The 16,455-nt window shown below is 42.4% G+C and overlaps 1 protein-coding gene across 5 annotated transcripts; it reads left to right on the forward strand.

The window, feature by feature from the left end:
- Nucleotides 1-3,781: 3,781 nt before the first annotated feature.
- LOC121533606 (scaffold attachment factor B2) lies at nt 3,782-14,154 on the forward strand. 5 transcript variants are annotated; one of them, XM_041839694.2, is made up of 18 exons: nt 3,784-4,060; nt 4,703-4,793; nt 4,939-5,003; nt 5,108-5,335; nt 5,629-5,674; nt 6,455-6,905; nt 7,259-7,305; nt 7,469-7,578; nt 7,757-7,906; nt 9,875-9,960; nt 10,063-10,195; nt 10,304-10,446; nt 10,826-11,143; nt 11,352-11,489; nt 11,723-11,765; nt 11,905-11,990; nt 12,105-12,197; nt 12,295-14,154. In XM_041839694.2, exons 1-18 carry the CDS (start codon nt 3,896-3,898, stop codon nt 12,401-12,403), a joined length of 2,502 nt encoding a protein of 833 aa, XP_041695628.1. In that variant the 5' UTR covers nt 3,784-3,895; the 3' UTR covers nt 12,404-14,154. The 5 variants fall into 5 exon arrangements, with proteins under 5 accessions (XP_041695631.1, XP_041695632.1, XP_041695628.1 ...); XM_041839695.2 differs by having other exon boundaries at nt 11,908-11,990; XM_041839696.2 differs by having other exon boundaries at nt 7,478-7,578.
- The last annotated feature ends 2,301 nt before the right edge of the window (nt 14,155-16,455 follow it).

Here is a 16,455-nt window from a genome sequence, read left to right on the forward strand (position 1 = left end):
TATGGAGGAGTGGGCCAAAATCCCTGCTGCAGTGTGTGCAAACCTGGTCAAGACCTACAGGAAACGTATGATCTCTGTAATTGCAAACAAAGGTTTCTGTACCAAATATTAAGTTCTGCTTTTCTGATGTATCAAATACTTATGTCATGCAATAAAATGCAAATTAATTACTTAAAAATCATACAATGTGATTTTCTGGATTTTTGTTTTAGATTCCGTCTCTCACAGTTGTAGTGTACCTATGATAAAAAAATTACAGACCTCTACATGCTTTGTAAGTAGGAAAACCTGCAAAATCGGCAGTGTATCAAATACTTGTTCTCCCCACTGTATATCTGTATTCCCAGTCATGTGAAATCCATAGATTAGGGCCTAATTTAATTATTTCCATTGACTGATTTCCTTATGTGAACTGTAACTCAGTAAAATCTTAGAAATTGTTGCATTTATATTTCTGTTCAGTGTGTTCAGGGAAAATGAACATGAATCCACACAAACTACAAAAAATATATACAGTACCAGTCAAAAGTTTGGACACACCTACTCATTCAAGAGTTTTTCTTTATGTTTTACTCTTTTCTATATTGTAGAATAATAGTGAAGACATCAAAACTATGAAATAACACATGGAATCATGGAGTAACCAAAAAAGTGTTAAACAAATCAAAATATATTTTACATTTTAGATTTTTCAAAGTAGCCACCCTTTGCCTTGATGACAGCTTTGCATACTCTTGGCATTCTCTCAACCAGCTTCATGAGGAATGCTTTTCCAAAAGTCTTGAAGGAGTTCCCACATATGCTGAGCACTTGTTGGCTGCTTTCCTTCACTCTGCAGTCCAACTCATCCCAAACTATCTCAATTGGGTGGAGGTCGGGTGATTGTGGAGGCCAGGTAATCTGATGCAGCACTCCATCACTCTCCTTCATGGCCAAATAGCCCTTTCACAGCCTGGAGGTGTGTTTTTGTTCATTGTCCTGTTGAAAATCAAATGATAGTCCCACTAAGCGCAAACAAGATGGGATGGCGTATCGCTGCAGAATGCTGTGGTAGCCATGCTGGTTAAGTGTGCCATGAGTTCTAAATAAATCACTGATATTGTCACCAGCAAAGCACCCCCACGCCATCACACCTCCTCCTCCATGCTTCACGGTGGGAACCACACAAGCGGAGATCATCCGTTCACCTACTCTGCGTCTCACAAAGACACGGTGGTTGGAACCAAAAATCTCAAATTTGGACTCATCAGACCAAAGGACAGATTTCCACCGGTCTAATGTCCATTGCTCGTGTTTCTTGGCCCAAGCAAGTCTCTTCTTCTTATTGGTGTCCTTTAGTAGTGGTTTCTTTGTAGCAATTCGACCATGAAGGCCTGATTCACGCAGTCTCCTCTGAACTGTTGATGTTGAGATGTGTCTGTTACTTGAACTCTGTGAAGCATTTATTTGGGCTGCAATCTGAGGTGCAGTTAACTCTAATTAACTTATCCTCTGCAGCAGAGGTAACTCTGGGTCTTCCTTTCCTGTGGCGGTCCTCATTAGAGCCAGTTTCATCATAGTGCTTGATGGTTTTTGCGATTGCACTTGAAGAAACGTTCAAAGTTCTTGAAATGTTCTGTATTGACTGACCTTCATGTCTTAAAGTAATGATGGACGGTCGCTTATCCTTGCTTATTTGTGCTGTTCTTGCCATAATATGGACTTGGTCTTTTACCAAATAGGGCTATCTTCTGTATACCACCCTACCTTGTCACAACACAACTGATTGTCTCAAACGCATTAAGGAAAGAAATTCCACAAATTAACTTTTAACAGTGCACACCTGTTATTTGAAATGCATTCCAGGTGACTACCCCATGAAGCTGGTTGAGAGAATGCCAAGAGTGTGCAAAGCTGTCATCAAGGCTTCTCAAATGACTGCCTCGCCTGGTTCACCAATTACTTCTCAGAAAGAGTTCAATGTGTCAAATTGGAGGGCCTGTTGTCTGGACCTATGGCAGTCTCTATGGGGGTGCCACAGGGTTCAATTCTTGGGCCGACTCTTTTCTCCGTGTATATCAATGATGTCGCTCTTGCTGCTGGTGACTCTCAGATCCAACTCTACGCAGACGACACCATTTTGTATACATCTGGCCCTTCATTGGACACTGTGTTAACAATCCTCCAAACGAGCTTCAATGCCATACAACACTCCTTCAGTAGCCTCCAACTGCTCTTAAACACTAGTAAAACTAAATGCATGCTCTTCAATCGAACGCTGCTGGCACCCGCCCACCTGACTAGAATCACTACTCTCGACGGGTCTGACCTAGAGTATGTGGACAACTACAAATACCTAGGTGTCTGGTTAAACTGTAAACTCTCCTTCCAGACTCACATTAGGAATCTCCAATCCAAAGTTAAATATAGAATCGGCTTCCTATTTCGCAACAAAGCCTCCTTCACTCATGCTGCCAAACATGCCCTCGTAAAACTGACTATCCTACCGATCCTTGACTTCGGCGATGTCATTTACAAAATAGCCTCCAACACTCTACTCAGCAAATTGGATGTAGTCTATCACAGTGCCATCCGTTTTGTCACCAAAGCCCCATATACAACCCACCACTGTGACCTGTACGCTCTTGTTGGCTGGTCCTCACTACATGTTTGTCGTCAAACCCACTGGCTCCAGGCCATCTATAAATCACTGCTAGGCAAATCCCCGCCTTATCTTAGCTCATTGGTCACCATAGCAGCACCCACCCGTAGTCTGCGCTCCAGCAGGTATATCTCACTGGTCATCCCCAAAGCCAACACCTCCTTTGGCCGCCATTCCTTCCAGTTCTCTGCTGCCAATGACTGGAACGAATTGCAAAAATCTCTGAAGCTGGAGACTCTTATCTCCCTCACTAACTTTAAGCATCAGTTGTCAGAGCACCTTACCGATCACTGCACCTGTACACAGCCCATCTGAAATTAGCCCACCCAACTACCTCATCCCTATATTGTTATTTATTTTGCTCTTTTGCACCCCAGTATCTCTATTTGCACATAATCTCTTGCACATCTAGCATTCCAGTGTTAATACTAATTGTAATTATTTTGCACTATAGCCTATTTATTGCCTTACCTCCATAACTTGCTACATTTGCACACACTGTATATATATTTTCTGTTGTATTTTTTGACTTTATGTATTTTTTACCCCATATGAAACTCTGTGTTGTTGTTTTTATCGCACTGCTTTGCTTTATCTTGGCCAGGTCGCAGTTGTAAATGAGAACTTGTTCTCAACTGGCTTACCTGGTTAAATAAAGGTGAAATAAAAAAATAAAAAAGGCAAAGGCAAAGGGTGGCTACTTTGAAGAATCTCAAATGTAAAATATATTTTTATTTGTTTAACACTTTTTGGGTTACTACATGATTCCATGTTTAACACTTTTTGGGTTACAACATGATTCCATATGTGTTATTTCATAGTTTTGATGTCTTCACTATTATTCTACAATGTAGAAAATAGTTTTTTTTTAATGGAATGAGTAGGTGTGTCCAAACTTTTGACTGGTACTGTGTATTTTTTGGGGCTTGTAGTTTGTGTGGATTAATGTACATTTTCGCTTCCCCGTATTGAATTTACTTTTGTCTTATATATTTTTTGCACCTCCGTTCAGTTGGTGGCGACAATACACCTTTTGCGTGTAGCTCGATATAAAACTCGAAGAAGAAGAAGAAGAAGAGCACGTTTAGGCGTTCATAAGAACACTGCCCCTTTTCACAAAAGGTAATCAGATAACACATGCGCAGTGGAAGTCCCTGTTCATAGCACGCCATTTTGTAACAGTAGGCTGATTGTTTCGTGCAAGAGATTAGCTAACCTGTACTTGCAACAAAATAGCGTTTTCTCTGTGTAATCATGTCTGAAAACTATTCGACAGGAGAAGCAGGGGGCGTAGAGATTCCTGAGGGAGCAATTCGCAAATTGTCGGAGCTGAGAGTCATTGACTTGAAAGCAGAATTAAAAAGACGAAATCTGGACGCCACCGGCATCAAGAGTACGCTGACAGAGAGGCTGAAAAAGGTAACGTTAGCCATGCTAACTAGTAGCTAGCTGTGTTTATGCATCATGATAATTCAAAAATGAACTGGAACCAATGTCACGTCATTAGTTAACGTTAGTTGCATGATGTATATAACCACTAGAATTAGCTAGCTAACTAAATTGTGTATTTATTTCAAATAAATTAAACTAACATCTGCTAGCCATGGCCTTGCGTAGCCGAACGGCAAGGCCTTTGTGAGCGGGCGCGGTAGCCACATGGTGCCCTTTCCAAAAACCTATCCTCGAGCACCCCCACTCCGTATTCTAGAACTAACTAGTTAGTATGCCCGATTCAACTAATGAAAGCCTTAGTGATTAGTTGGCCATTTGAATCAGATGTGTTAGTACTAAAATACATCGAATAAGCTGAAAGGTTGTAGGCACTGGAGGAGAGATTAGGGAAACGCTGCTCCTAGGCCTGCTCCTAGGCCTGCAAGCTTGCTTTCCGGGTCAGATGTTTATGTAAGTCATAATTTCCACTAACTAGCACTGTGTTGTAGCTGACCACATATTCGTGTGTTAGATAATAGTCAAGTTGGCTAAACTCCTTAAACCAGATATAACGTAGTTGGCTAGCTAGCCAGGTAACTATAATAATTCAGTATGTCAATTTCTCCACAGGCTATTGAAGAAGAGGGTGGAAACCCAGATGAGATAGCGGTTGTTCTCGATGCAACTCCTAAGGCGGCACTGGCTAAACGGACCTCCAAAGGTATGTTAAGGGAGTGAGAGCAAGGTCATAAGTAAGCAATGATGTCTTGGAGTAATTTTATATTAGAGAGACTTGAAAATGTTTTACCCCCTTCTCCCCAATTTCGTGATATCCAATTGCATTCCAATTACGATCTTGTCTGCAGGGAAAAGACATGAGAACGATGAATCAGAGGACTGCACCATTGAGGAAGATTCGGGGGATGGCCAGGTGAGTGTCTACCATTGAATCACCTGGTTTTATCTAATGCAATCACTATGCACTACCTGGATAACAATCTGTTAATAAATTCACCTCCTATAATTCCATTCAAGGATGACAACATGCAGGACATGGACATCCTGGATATGAATGTGCTTGATGAGGCTGAGAATGACAACAGTATGCCAGCCGAGGAGGAGTACGACACAGATGAAGTCCTGAACTCTCCATCGGATGAAGTCAACCCCGAGATCCTGGCTGATGAAGAGGCCATGAACGAAGATGAACACAATGGAGTCTCTGGCTCTCCTGAGCCAATGAGTGAAGCCAAACCTGAAGAGGTGAGACAAACTTGCTGCTATTGTGGCACAGTCATATCTAATGATGATTCCAATATTCTCCCACTTGTTTTTTTCTCTTTTTTAAAACTAGGAGGCACAGCCTGAATTAGCAGACATTGAAGAGAAGGAAGATCTAATTTGCCCATTACCTAAAGTGTTATAGTTGAACTAAAATGCAAGCAGCATTTCATAATCATTTGTGTGTAGTTGGAAGGAAAACAGACTGTAAAACCCCAATTGTGTTAGGTACCGAGCCATGTTACACTAGATACATTTTCCTTTTATTCCCTTAGGTTCAAGAGAAGGATCCGGAGCCCAAAGACTCAAAGGAAGAAATAGGTACTGTTGAAAAGGGGTTGGAAGTTGATATGAATGCACACTCTTTTTGCAGTGTTAAACTCGGTATGCAAGTCCTTTTAGATTAACATTCATGCCTGTGGTTGGTCAGGAAGAGACTGGAAATCCAAAGATAATTGCTGACTGTGTGTTGACGCTTGTTAACTAGAATTGTTAAATACTGATAAATTAATCTGTCTATTTTGGGCACCCTCCTATTATTAACACAGAACTGGTTAACAATCTGAAGCGCAAAGCCAGTAATTAAAGGTTTAGTTGTTGCAGGTAACAGTGTTTTTAGGTTGCCACGCAAAGACCAAGAAGAGAAGACTGAGGCCCATCATTTGAAACCAACCATTCAAAAGCCTTTTTAGGACTCTGACTAATATTCTCACTGGAGATGAGACTAATGGACTTGTTATACAAACCAAAAGAAATCTGAATTCGCTGTCACTTACCAGATTATGGACACTCATGAAGTCAGCAATTGCATGAAGATGGACCTTCATGGAGCCTCTGCTGATCTTGTGGCTTTCTTCAGATCAGATCATTTTCTGCCTAGGGATCAGGTGAACTGAAATGGTCGACTTGAATGAGGAGTTAGGCTGCTTGGTCAGTCTCTTTGGTTTTTCCAGTCTCTTGTTACGTGTGTATCTGTGTATACGTAGTTCAATGACAGCGGAGGGCCACGTCCTTTTCCAGCCTTGCCAGTTCCACGTTAACCATTGCTGTGTTTCAGAAGTAATTAAACTCTGTGCCATTCTATTCCTGTTAAATCCGTAGAAAATGAGAAAGTAGCCGGGTCTTGTTTATCTGAGCCGCTAAATGAAGAGCGCCAGGAGCCACCGACAGAAGATCAAGCCACCATCGGGGACATGGTCAATGTTGCCGAGGAAGACGATGTGTGCAACACCACTAAAGCCAAGGAGGCCATCAATTTGGAGCCTGAACTGTCGACTAGCGACATGGACGTTGCTAAGCTAACTGCGAGTGAAACGAAAGACACTGAGGACACTCAAAATGTCCCAGAAGAGGCAGTTGACCCTGAAAGCAAGAGCACTCGGGCTGTTAGCGTAAGCGAGCAGGGCGCGGGTGAAACCGAAAGCGCTGTTGATTCGGAAATGGTCTCTAAAGCTGAGGGTGAGGAGGAAGAGAAGAAGACTGAAGAGAATGCTGCAGAATCAACGGCAGTGAAAGAGTCCTCTTCTGTTGAGGGCGATGATCAGAAAAAGAGGTTTGTTGTTTTCTGTCTACTAGAACAATGGCTATCTCTGTTGCATTGGCTCCTATTTTAGCAAGTTTTGGTGCTCTTCTGGAGGTAAAATGGTCTGCATTTGTCAAGTTATCATTTTGTCATTCCCCACCCCTACCTCACCTCTTTACCATCATAAAGTAATGTATTGGGAGTTTCTTTGGCCATGTAAGGCAGCCTTGTAACATTGACACACACCCAAATCACTGTAATTTTGTATATGCTGGGGTTAATTACTGTGTGCACAGGGTAAGTATGATTCATCTGGATGAGAGCCCCCTCCCCCCAGGTCTTCTCACTTCCAAATATTCATTGTGTGTTCTCTTTGTCTTTAGTTCTGATGAGGAAAAAGGTAGCAAGCCTGACTCAAAAGATGAAAAGGGTAAGTGTAAACATTGTTCATCCTGTATCATTCTGTAATTGGGATGTGATGTGAGTACGTCTTTTGCAATTTCCTACAATGGTCACATCTGAATGAGGTGCTGAATCAGCTCTGAGTTGAATGTCTGTGTACATTTGGCTCATGTTTGGCTGTGTTCTGAAAGCCCCTACAGGTAGCGCTCCAGCTAGTAGTGGCAGAAACCTGTGGGTTAGCGGCCTCTCCTCCACCACCAGAGCGACTGATCTAAAGACTCTGTTCAGCAAGTATGGAAAGGTCAGTATCCTGAGGAAAAAATAACCACCCCTTTTTTGGTGTATATGTTCATGCATGAATGTAATTGAGCAAGATGTAGGTGTGAAATGGTACTTTACTGCCTGTACTTTCGGACCCCACATACACATTTTCACTGCCCATGAATTAAGTGTCCTATCCTTCTCCGTCTCAACATCAGGTTGTTGGAGCTAAAGTGGTGACTAATGCCCGGAGCCCCGGGGCTCGCTGCTACGGTTTTGTCACCATGTGTTCCACGGAGGAGGCCACCAAGTGCATCAGCCACCTGCACAGGACCGAGCTCCACGGTAGAATGATCTCTGTGGAGAGGGTGAGGGTCATTATCTACCATCTTCTATATCAGTGGCCTCTTAGACCACCTGTATTTTTATCAAATGTATGGGATGCCTTCATTCAGAGAAGTGAGGATTGACCGTTACAGACCGGCCAACCTGCACGCTTTAGGTGTACCATGCACGCAATTTGAGATCAAAGTAAGCTGGTACAAAAAACTCCCCAAAATAGGCTTCTAGTTGGCACATTGTGGTTTTTGACTCAAGTGTCTGAAGTTGGAGCTGAGCCAATCAGACGACTTGGGCGAGGAGAGAAAATCTCTAGCTCTCCGCTCCGGCCTGCCCTTTAGTCTTAGTACTATTTCCCTCCCTCGTGCTGGATGGCCACTTTCCACTTCGTCTGTTGATACCACTGATGTGTGAGTAAAAGGGGTAGGGAAAATGGAGAACGAACTGTTTGCCAAATACAGAATTGTATGTATTAGTCAAGCGCACAACCACTTATTTTGTAGTTAGCTCCTTAGCTAAGGCATCATTACGACAAAGGTAGTTAGCTACAGCGGTTAGTCAACGAAGCGTGAACACTCTTGCCCGCACATGCTTTGGTCTCTGCAATGGTAGTAGGCGTGAGCGCATTGACAAGGAAGGAAACGTGCAGTGTTGCGGTAGTTCAGTGCGTGTCGCTCTGTGGATGGAACAGAAATGGCAGAGCTGTTCTGCTAACACCGTCCTTCACAGAAAGTTATGTTAGGCCGATTAATTTTTAAACGGAATGTTAGGACAGATCAAGAACTGTTGATATAGCTGTATGTCAACAGAAGCCTAATAGTCAGACCTAAATTGATGGATTAGGTCAGGGATGGAGATCTGAAACCAGCTCATATAGGCCTAGTTCAGTTGTTTCATATTCCAAATAGCCTACATCAATCTAGACGACTACATTGCATCCAGTAATTGAATTATTCAGAATTTTCTCCACTAACTCAATTAAGATGATGCAAGTTTACATTTTCACTAGACTATCCACATAAAGCGGCTATTAATTTGAATCATCATTGGCTACAATTTTTGATATCATTTAAAACCCTATTCGCACGAGACTATTATTACTAGATAACATTGGCTATGTATTTATTAACCCAGAATGTCCGTTATTCCAGAGAACGATTCGGACGGGATTAGTTTTTCTTTTTTAAACTGCTCCCTGTAAATCTTTTTTTGTTTGTTTTTATAAGTTGACAGTTATGACGGAAGCCTGGAAGTTTTTTTCTTCTAGGCGTGAATATATTTCAATAAGTCCAGGCTACACTGATAACTGGAGTTTCTTTCAACCATACCAAACCGTCTTTGGTATAGTGTCTTCATAATATTTGAATTGAGGAAGTGTGATCATAATCATTAGGATATTTTAGCGATCTGTAGTAGAAGACGTCCTAAATGGCCCCCCAGCCTTCAGATGTGAGCTAAACAGCACACTTGCACTTGATATGCGTTTTTATCGAATCAGTTAATTATATTACCGACCTCCCCCAGTAAAACTAATCCTGTCCGAATAGAGCTCAAGACTCTAGGTTTCAGGAAATGGCATTTACAGGTTTTTCAAAAATGCCAAATGCTCCAAACCCCCTGAGGGGGGAGTTGACTGACCCCCCCCCCCCTCCGGACCTCCCTCCCTACCCAACCTTAGGCCTACATCAGCACCACCTTGTCAGAAAATGTGTACATTTAAACATTTCTAGTTAGCTACTGAAAAGCAGCCAATTACCAAGTACCCATAAGTCTATAGCATACCATTCCTACTGAGGCAGTCTTCTGTCAACATTATTAGGCTAAAAAAGGTGCATTTGCCTATGATTTGAGCAGTGTGGGATTCGCATGTGTGCCGACGTGGGGCTCCGGAGGTGGTGATGCCACGCTGAAGTGGTACTCATACAAATTCTTAATGGTTGGCAGGTCTGCCGTTATAATCTGTCTCACCATTGTTTGACCTCCGACCTCTGTTCCAGGCTAAGAACGAGCCTGCTGGGAAGAAGCCTGCTGACAATAGTGACGCTAAGTCTGGCACCGACAGGAGACACTCCTCAGACTCCAAGTAAGCTCTGAGAACATGTCAAAGTCATTACACTTTAAGCTATATACTTACTGTATGTCATCAGATACTAGATTCGTGTTTTTAACTATTTTCTTTCTCCAGGTCCGATGCCAACAAGGACGAAAAGGCTGAAGGTGAAGTCGGAAAAGATGGCAAACGTAATGAAAGGACAGTGGTGATGGACAAGTCCAAGGGAGAGCCTGTCATCAGCGTGAAAGCCAAAAGCAAAGACCGGGTAAGATACCCAAACGCTGACATCTATGCTCCATCTATTGAACTTCCACCTCCAACTTTTGTGGAAAAAATGGTTACGCTACATGAGCTTTTGTGTTGTTCAATACAGAGCACCAAGAGTCGCGACCGCAAGTCCCCAAGCAAAGAGAAGGACATCCTGTCGTTTGACCAGATCAAGGAGCAGCGTGAGCGGGAGAGACGGCGGCAGCGGGAGAGGGACATCAGGGAGGTGGAGCGACGCAGGCACTCTGGGTGAGGAGTTACTATAGCTGCAAAACATTTCACCTTATTGCTAAGAATGAAGCCAGGTTGTATTTGTATTTATTAGGGATCCCCACTACTCTTCCTGGGGTCCAAACATATTAAAGCACTTACATATAAAACAAAAGAGAAAACAGTACGTCATAACATTATTACACCACTACATATCTACAATACAAAATGTTTAATGCCACCATACAACAATATTACAATGTGTGTGTGCATATCTGTACCTTTGTGTGTCTCTTCACATGCGTATGCATGTGTCTGTACTCTGTTAGCTTGTTACAGCAGTTAGAATGTTTTGAAAAGAGACTGGTCATTCAAAGTGATTCCACTAAATATCTCCTATGCTTTCTGATTGGCCCAGTGAGCGCGGCAGTGGCCCAGACCGTGGCAGCGCAGACAACCGCACTGAGCGTGAGCGTATCCGCCTGTTCCGGGAGAAGGAGGAGTGTGAGCGCCTCCTGCGGAAAAGAAACTGGCTGGAGGTGGAGAAGGAGCGGCTGAAATTTGACCGCATGGAGCGCGAGTTCCTGGAGCGTGAGCGTCAGCGTGTGGAGTACGAGCGCCGGCGTGAGCAGGAGAGGATCCAACGGGAGAGGGAGGAGCTCCGCAGGCAGCAGGAGCAGCTGCGCTTTGAGCAGGACCGCCGCCCACTCAAGAGGCCCTACGCCGACATTGACAGGTACACACTTTATCCCCATCTGTCCCCCTCTCCACTGCGTCAGTACCCCTGTTTGACTTACCAGGTCTCTATCATAAAATAGAATAGATGGCTGGCCACATAACAACCTCAGCCTTAATCGAGATCTTCAGTGTACATGACTGTCATGACAAGGTGTGCATGGTTTGAGAATATTTTATTGCGACTGACAAAGACCTGCTGCTTGTAGGAAAGACGACTGGCAGGACAAGAGGCTGGCTATGGATGACCGCTATGGGGGGCGCTCAGACTTCGGTCGCCAGGAGCGCTACCAAGACATTGACCACCGGGACCGTGGACGCTACCAGGACGATGCCGTCATTGACAGGTACAGAGTAGGCTGAGTAAGGTTATTTTCCGTGAGCTGACACCAGTTGTAATGACTGTTTATGGCGTCTGTTATGTTATGTAGGCATCATAGATGCTTATGTTTACACTTACGTAAAAAGTAGTATTAATGGCCAACTGCTTGTTGGTGATGAATTTGTGGTTGTATGCCATGTTTCGATCAATAATCAATGTTTGTGTTTAATAATGTTTAATCTGTGATCTTTCCTGTAGGAGGGACACTTCACGGGCTGTAGTTGCAGACCGGGATAGCACAGTAAGAGACATGGCCTCATGTATGCCATTAGGCACCAATATGAGAGTTGTTGATGTTCATGTAGTACCACCTGTTTTACAGCATTTTGTGCCATTTTAAATGTGACACGATTGTTTGGTTTTAATCATGCTTCCCTCAGCAGCACTTCTCGGACCGTACCGAGAGGCATGGGAGGGACGCCTGGACCGCAGCAGGAAGTTATGACAAGCGTACTATTAATCCGAGGTCAGTTTGATTTTTAGATGGTTTTGTCAAGTTTAAATTTACCTCTCACCAGATGGATACCAAGGTGTGCTATGAGCTGCTTGTCACTGACTGTCTGTCTGTGGTTTCTTTCAGGGAGGGCCGTGACTGGGACAGAACCTGGCAAACAGGTCGAGACGGGGGCATCCCAGGCCAAAGTCACATGGGGGCACGGGGAGGAATGGCAAGGTAAATTCAAATATATGGCAGTATTTACTATGTTTCTATCACAAAGGAGACATACGACAATTCTGGTCCTAATGGTGTCTTGTTTTCTGACCCACAGTCGTGGTGGAGGCTACATGACAACAGGGACCTCCCAGTCCCTCTCTGGAGCTCTGAATCGTCAGAACCAGATGATGCAGGGTGGCGGGGCCTTCGGTCGCCGCTACTGAGGTCTGAACACCCAGTTCCCAGTCACATGTTTAGATGTATTGTGAAACTGTCTGCAGCATGTATATTGCTCACAAAAACTTTGTGAATTCAGATGTTGCTTTTATAGACCCTTTGACTTTTCTTCTTCCCTTTTAAAACTTAACTGCAATTGAACTTAACTGAACATCTGAGTTTTAAATGTCTCTGATCAGATCATTCATAGCTTTTTCATTCTGAATTACCTTTTGTTTTCTAATTGAATGGAATTTATAATTTTTCTATTTTGTGTATTTTGAGTGTGGTTGTATCTTGGTAAGAAATGCTCAGGAATGCGTCTGCTTAAACGTTTGCTGAAACCTGTGGTGAACTTAGTTGCGGAAAAGTACGAACCCATTAATGGTTATGATTGCATTTCGGGCATAATTTCAGTAACTGTAAAATGTGGCGTTGTCTTAGTGTTTATGTACAAAAATATTTTCAGAATTTGTATGTACAATAGGAAACAATCAACCGTGTTAGATTCAACTGCAGTTGTACAATACCACCACTGGATGGCACCTGATGGCTATTTTTCTGTGAGATGAGAATGCTGCCTAATAAAATGTATTTTCTTTTTGCAGGGCAAGGGCAAATATTTTTTGGGACTTTCTCTTCATAATGACAATTTTAAGAGGAATGTTGTCCATATTATAACTATTAACGCAAGTTTTGTTCGTGGTAGATATAACTCCACAAATCCAATAGAATTAGACCTAAGAGCTCAGGACTCCTCATGCAACCAGAAAACGATAAGTACATAAATCATCTTGCCCTTGTGAAATGTGTTGTGTGGGGATTTTCACCTGCATACTTGTAGGCTACATCTTTGGAGCTTAACACTTTACAGACTATTTTGTTTGACGATCTTGATTCATAATGAGCTTATGAATGTTTTAAGTTAATTAGTTTGGCATGATTGTCTATCTACTCCGTAGGGCCTAGGCCACACTGATGTAAACAGTTGCTTAAAAGATACATTGTTTTGTTTACTCCACCTGCTTTTCTCCTAGCCTACCAGCAGTTTTCCCCTCTAGCAGTCTACCATAACTTTTGATGTCTCTAACTTGCCCAGCCCAGAGATTAAAGATGAATCTTTGGTCCAGTCATGGAATTAGAATACTACAATAGACATGAACCTTCTTATGGTCTAAAGGTCAGCCATTCTGGTCAGGGAGTTAGTTACCCAGACAGTTTTAGAGGAATGATTCCATTAATATTTATAATGAACTGCCAATATGCCAACATTCCATTCAAACAATTGTCAATCCACAGCTATACACTGGATGAAATCGGTTGATAGGACAGACAAGTTGTAAATGCAACAAATACTGACATTGCATCATATAATAGCAATCACAGCTGTCCAAGAAAACAAACATTGAGACGTGTGGACTGTTTGCATATTTTAGAGGCTATATTGGTATAAAACCCTTAAACTATAATAACAATTTTAGGTTGACAATTTTATTACACAATTTCTGATATATCACACGCCTTACTTCTTTTCTGCAGAAGTAAAATCAGGATTATGCCTGGTTCGGATCTCCCTGACCAATATGGCTGCCATTTTCACCACATTGTGGAACGTTGAGGGTTAAAATTCGCTAGCTAGCTAACCAACAACTGTAATGATGTTTTTGAGAGACAAGTGCTCATTGTGCAAATGTATTTATGTTTTCAATAAACATTGGAGGCAATATAGCTTACATGTCAACAATCTATGCCAACCCAGTCTGTTTTGTCCGTGTCGGTTTTGTTGCTAAACCACCAACCCGTCTATGGGTCCAGTAGCTATCTTCGTGCCCAATTCGCGCCACGTAAATGTGACAGCCATTGACAGCAAAGCCCGACTTGCTAGCGAACGAATCCACTGCAAAGTGATTTCATGTGGATTAAACCGGTATACTATCATTATTTACCAAGCTAGCAATGGAAAATGAAGAGAAATGCTAGCTATCTCTGTTTATTCTTTCTTTACCTAGCTAGCCAGCTATACTGAACAGAAATATAAATGCAACATTTCAAAGATTTTACAGCGTTACAGTTCATATAAGGAAATCAGTTAATTGAAATAAATAAATCAGGCCCTAATCTATGGATTTCACATGACTGGGTAGGGGTGCAGCCATGGGTGGGCCTTGGGCATAGGCCTACCCACTTGGCAGCCAGGCCCAGCCAATCAGAATGTGTTTTTCCCCACAAAAGGGCTTTATTACAGATAGAAATACTCCTCAGCACTCCTGCCCACTCCCACACAAACTACCCCGCAGGTGAAGGTGCCGGACGTGGATGGGTCTGGCGTGGTTATACATGGTTTGCGGTTGTTCTCTAAAACGACATTGGAGGCAGCTTATGGTAGAGAAATTAACATTAAATTATCTGGCAACAGCTCTGGTGGACATTCCTGCAGTCCTCATGCCAATTGCACTCTCCCTCAAATCTTGAGACATCTGTGTTGTGTGACAAAACTGCACATTTTAGTGGCTTTTTGTCCCCAGCACAAGGTGTACCTGTTTAATGATCATGCTGTTTAATCAGCTTCTTGATATGCCACATTATCTTGGCAAAGGAGAAATGCTCACTAACAGGGATGTAAACAAATTTGTGCACAAAGAGAAATAAGCTTTCTTTGCATGTGGAAAATATTGGGGGATTTTTTATTTCAGCTCATGAAATGTGGGACCACCACTTTACATGTTGTTTATATTTTTGTTCAGTGTACTTTTGCTTGTTATCAAGCAAAGATACTGCTCCTTCCATCTGTGTTACAAGTTAATAATGGCTCTCCATTCGGATAGCTATCGGTCAAATAAACCTAAACATGTTTTGTAAGTAATATCACTAATTCATATTTGGTGGCCTATATTATTGTAGCCAATTTAGGTGCTATTTCTGGGTGTCCTATTACGCCAAGTGGCCCGAACTTCTGACATGGTAGTAGTCCTTGCAGAACTAAGAGTATGACTGCAACATTTCTTCATAAAAGGTGTCCCTGCGCTTCACCCACATCCATCCTGCCAGCCCAGTTAACGATCAGAATTCTGATGGCCTCCCAGCTCCAGCTGGTGTCATCCCGCTTCTGATGTATAAAAAGTTGATGGGAAGCCCCGGAATCGAATCCAGGACCCTGCGACTATCAGTCCAAACGGGGACACACATAGGAGCTAGGTGTACTAAGATTGTTACTTTCGCTAGCTGGTGGTGTCTACCAGAATCTAATCATCTAGATGCAACATATTGATTCCAAATTGTGTTGCGTTAAATTAATGATCATTCATTTGATTTGTCATTAGAAAAATAAAAGCAGTAGGTGACACCAAATACCAATAATCTGAGTCTTGACAGTAGTTTTGCATGTCCTTACAGTGACAATACCATGCCAGCACCTAAAGAAATAACAAAAATATGGAGGCCATGAAGGCATGTAAAAAGGGTATGTCAGTCAGGAAGGCAGTTGTGATATTTCAAGTACAGAGGATGACTTTAGCAGACCGGATGAGTGGAAAGGTAGTCCATGGGCCTAAGAAGCTGTTATCAGAGGACGAAGAGAGATTAGTGATAGGGCTGTGGCGGTCATGAAATTTCATCAGCCGGTGATTGTCAAGCAAATAACTGCCGGTCTCACTGTAATTGACCGTTAATTAACATAAACACATTAGCATCTCCTGGCTTCCATGCTTAGCCTACAAGCCACTGATGCAGACCTTTGGAACATCTACATTAAAAAAAGTATAATAAATCCATTTAATATAGCCTACACCATCACAATAAATCCATTATTGATTTTAGACATGTCTAAAGAAACATGATATGAAGAAAATGTAGTATATTTCAGAACAGAATAGCATACTCTGAGTTGTCCTTATGTTAGGCCCTGATATGGCTATGCCATATGGCTGTAGGCTACACTAGTTCATTTAGCAGATAGGATTTGCTTAGAATTCCATATAATTATTTTTTCTTAATTCATAGTATGAAGAATACAATTGAACATAGCTGAATAAAATAAAAAGGATATTTTCTCCAAACGATT

Source organism: Coregonus clupeaformis, unplaced genomic scaffold, assembly GCF_020615455.1.
Source record: "Coregonus clupeaformis isolate EN_2021a unplaced genomic scaffold, ASM2061545v1 scaf1131, whole genome shotgun sequence".
Classification (NCBI taxonomy): domain Eukaryota; kingdom Metazoa; phylum Chordata; class Actinopteri; order Salmoniformes; family Salmonidae; genus Coregonus; species Coregonus clupeaformis.

Excerpts from the sequence above, each read along its gene's own strand:
- LOC121533606 (XM_041839694.2), top strand. The coding sequence starts at position 3,896 with ATGTCTGAAAACTATTCGACAGGAGAAGCAGGGGGCGTAGAGATTCCT. Across the intron at positions 6,906-7,258 it reads GGCGATGATCAGAAAAAGAG|TTCTGATGAGGAAAAAGGTA; the intron begins GTTTGTTGTTTT and ends CTTTGTCTTTAG. Across the intron at positions 10,447-10,825 it reads GAGCGACGCAGGCACTCTGG|TGAGCGCGGCAGTGGCCCAG; the intron begins GTGAGGAGTTAC and ends TGATTGGCCCAG.